The sequence below is a fragment of the Trichechus manatus genome, unplaced genomic scaffold (assembly GCF_000243295.1).
Source record: "Trichechus manatus latirostris isolate Lorelei unplaced genomic scaffold, TriManLat1.0 scaffold00180, whole genome shotgun sequence".
Lineage (NCBI taxonomy): Eukaryota > Metazoa > Chordata > Mammalia > Sirenia > Trichechidae > Trichechus > Trichechus manatus.
In genome coordinates, this window is record NW_004444116.1 from 4,193,940 (window position 1) to 4,195,954 (window position 2,015).

The 2,015-nt window shown below is 42.4% G+C and overlaps 1 protein-coding gene across 1 annotated transcript; it reads left to right on the plus strand.

The window, feature by feature from the left end:
• The first annotated feature begins 449 nt into the window (after nt 1-449).
• LOC101340860 (olfactory receptor 10C1-like) lies at nt 450-1,728 on the plus strand. The gene has a single exon (XM_004387126.3). It carries the CDS (start codon nt 476-478, stop codon nt 1,424-1,426), a length of 951 nt encoding a protein of 316 aa, XP_004387183.2. The 5' UTR covers nt 450-475; the 3' UTR covers nt 1,427-1,728.
• Nucleotides 1,729-2,015: the final 287 nt, after the last annotated feature.

Genomic DNA, 2,015 nt, shown 5'->3' on the forward strand with positions numbered 1-2,015 from the left:
TCATTGCTGAATTCCAGGACCAAAAGCAGTAACTGCCAAATAGCCTGTGCTAAATAAAGACTTGTTGAATGAATGAGTGAAGAAAGAAATAAAGTCAGTATCAACAGAAATGAGAAGACATGGATAGATACAAAAGATATCAGAAGACGTTTACTTTGTAGTATTTCATGATAGATTAAAGGAGGGGATGACGAGAGAATTGGCCTGGAATCTTCTTTTTTTCATTTTATGCTTTGGTGACTAAGTGTATTTTGGACACATCTGCTGAGAAAGTGAGGATAGAAGAGGATTTGGGTTTGAAACTGTATGAGGATGAGTGTAATTTCAGAACTTTTGAATTTCAGAATTGCAGATAAGGAATTGTGGACCTTGTTACCTCTCTGACTTACCAGAACTCTTTAAAAGTAATATAACAATTTGTCTCCCTTATGTGAAGGTATCCTTCTGATGACTTTGCCTTTCTCTTTTCCAGGTCATGAGCCTCAATTGCTCCTTGTGGCAGGATAACAGCATGTCTGTCAAACGCTTTGCATTTGCCAAATTCTCTGAAGTCACTGAACAGTGTTTCCTCCTGTTTACCCTCATCCTACTCATGTTCTTAGCATCACTGACAGGAAATGCTCTCATAGCCCTCACCATCAGGACAAACCCAGTCCTCTGCACTCCCATGTACTTCTTTCTGGCCAACTTGTCCCTCTTGGAAATTGGCTACACTTGCTCTGTCATACCCAAGATGCTACAGAGTCTCGTGAGTGAGGCTCGAGGGATCTCTCGGGAGGGTTGTGCCACACAGATGTTTTTCTTTATATTATTTGGTATTAGTGAATGCTGCCTGTTGGCCGCCATGGCTTTTGACCGCTATATAGCCATATGCTCTCCACTCCACTATGCAACACGAATGAGTCATGAGGTGTGTACCCATTTGACAATAGTTTCTTGGGGGGTGGGATGCATGGTCAGTCTGGGCCAAACCAACTGTATTTTCTCCTTAGACTTCTGTGGTCCCTGTGAGATAGACCACTTCTTCTGTGACCTCCCACCCATCCTGGCACTTGCTTGTGGGGATACGTCCCATAATGAAGCTGCAGTCTTTGTGGTGGTCATTCTTTGTATTTCCAGCCCATTTTTACTGATCATTGCTTCCTATGGAAGAATTCTAGCTGCTGTGCTGGTCATGCCATCGCCTGAAGGCCGCCATAAAGCTCTTTCCACCTGTTCTTCCCATCTGCTGGTAGTAACACTATTCTATGGCTCAGCATCAGTCACCTACCTGAGGCCCAAAGCTAACCATTCACCAGGAGTGGACAAACTCCTAGCTCTTCTCTATACAGTGGTGACATCCATGCTCAACCCCATCATCTGTAGTTTACGGAACAAGCACATCAAGGCAGCCCTCAGAAGAACTCTGGGCAAGAAAAAGTTTTGACTCATGGGTAGGTATGCGAGGATCATGCAAATCTGCTCTTTGGAAAGGATGCACACACAGCCCAAGAGTAAACAAATAAACTAACAAAATTACTGTGCACTCTTCTACCTGTCTTATAAGGAGCTTATTTAATAACAGTAATTGCAATTTTGAAGGCATCTGTGTACTCACAACTAAAGTCCTGATTGTTAACTTCTGAAAGGAGATCAGATACTGGAAAAACTTGAAAGATGAGTCCAACACTGATCAGGTTTCCCAAAATATTTTTATCTAGGCACAGAGTATAAATTCCCTGGTTATGTCTCAGAAGGCTGGAAGATTCTCACATGACACTCTTAGGCATTTTCTCACCCCTGAGGGGCCCATCTGACCTCGCCCTGGTCACAAAAGGACATGTATCCACATATATCTGTCCCACATGACTTTTAATTTTCTAATAACTGCATGAAGTGCACTATTTTCTTCAATACAAAAAAAGGTAAACTTATTCAACTTTAGTTATTGATGGAGACCTGGTGGTATAGTGGTTAAGCATTGGCTGTTAACAAAAAGATCAGAGGTTCAAATCCACCAGCCGCTCCTTGGAAAC

What these genes read in the sequence shown, in the direction of transcription:
- LOC101340860 (XM_004387126.3), top strand. Translation starts at nt 476, where the DNA reads ATGAGCCTCAATTGCTCCTTGTGGCAGGATAACAGCATGTCTGTCAAA.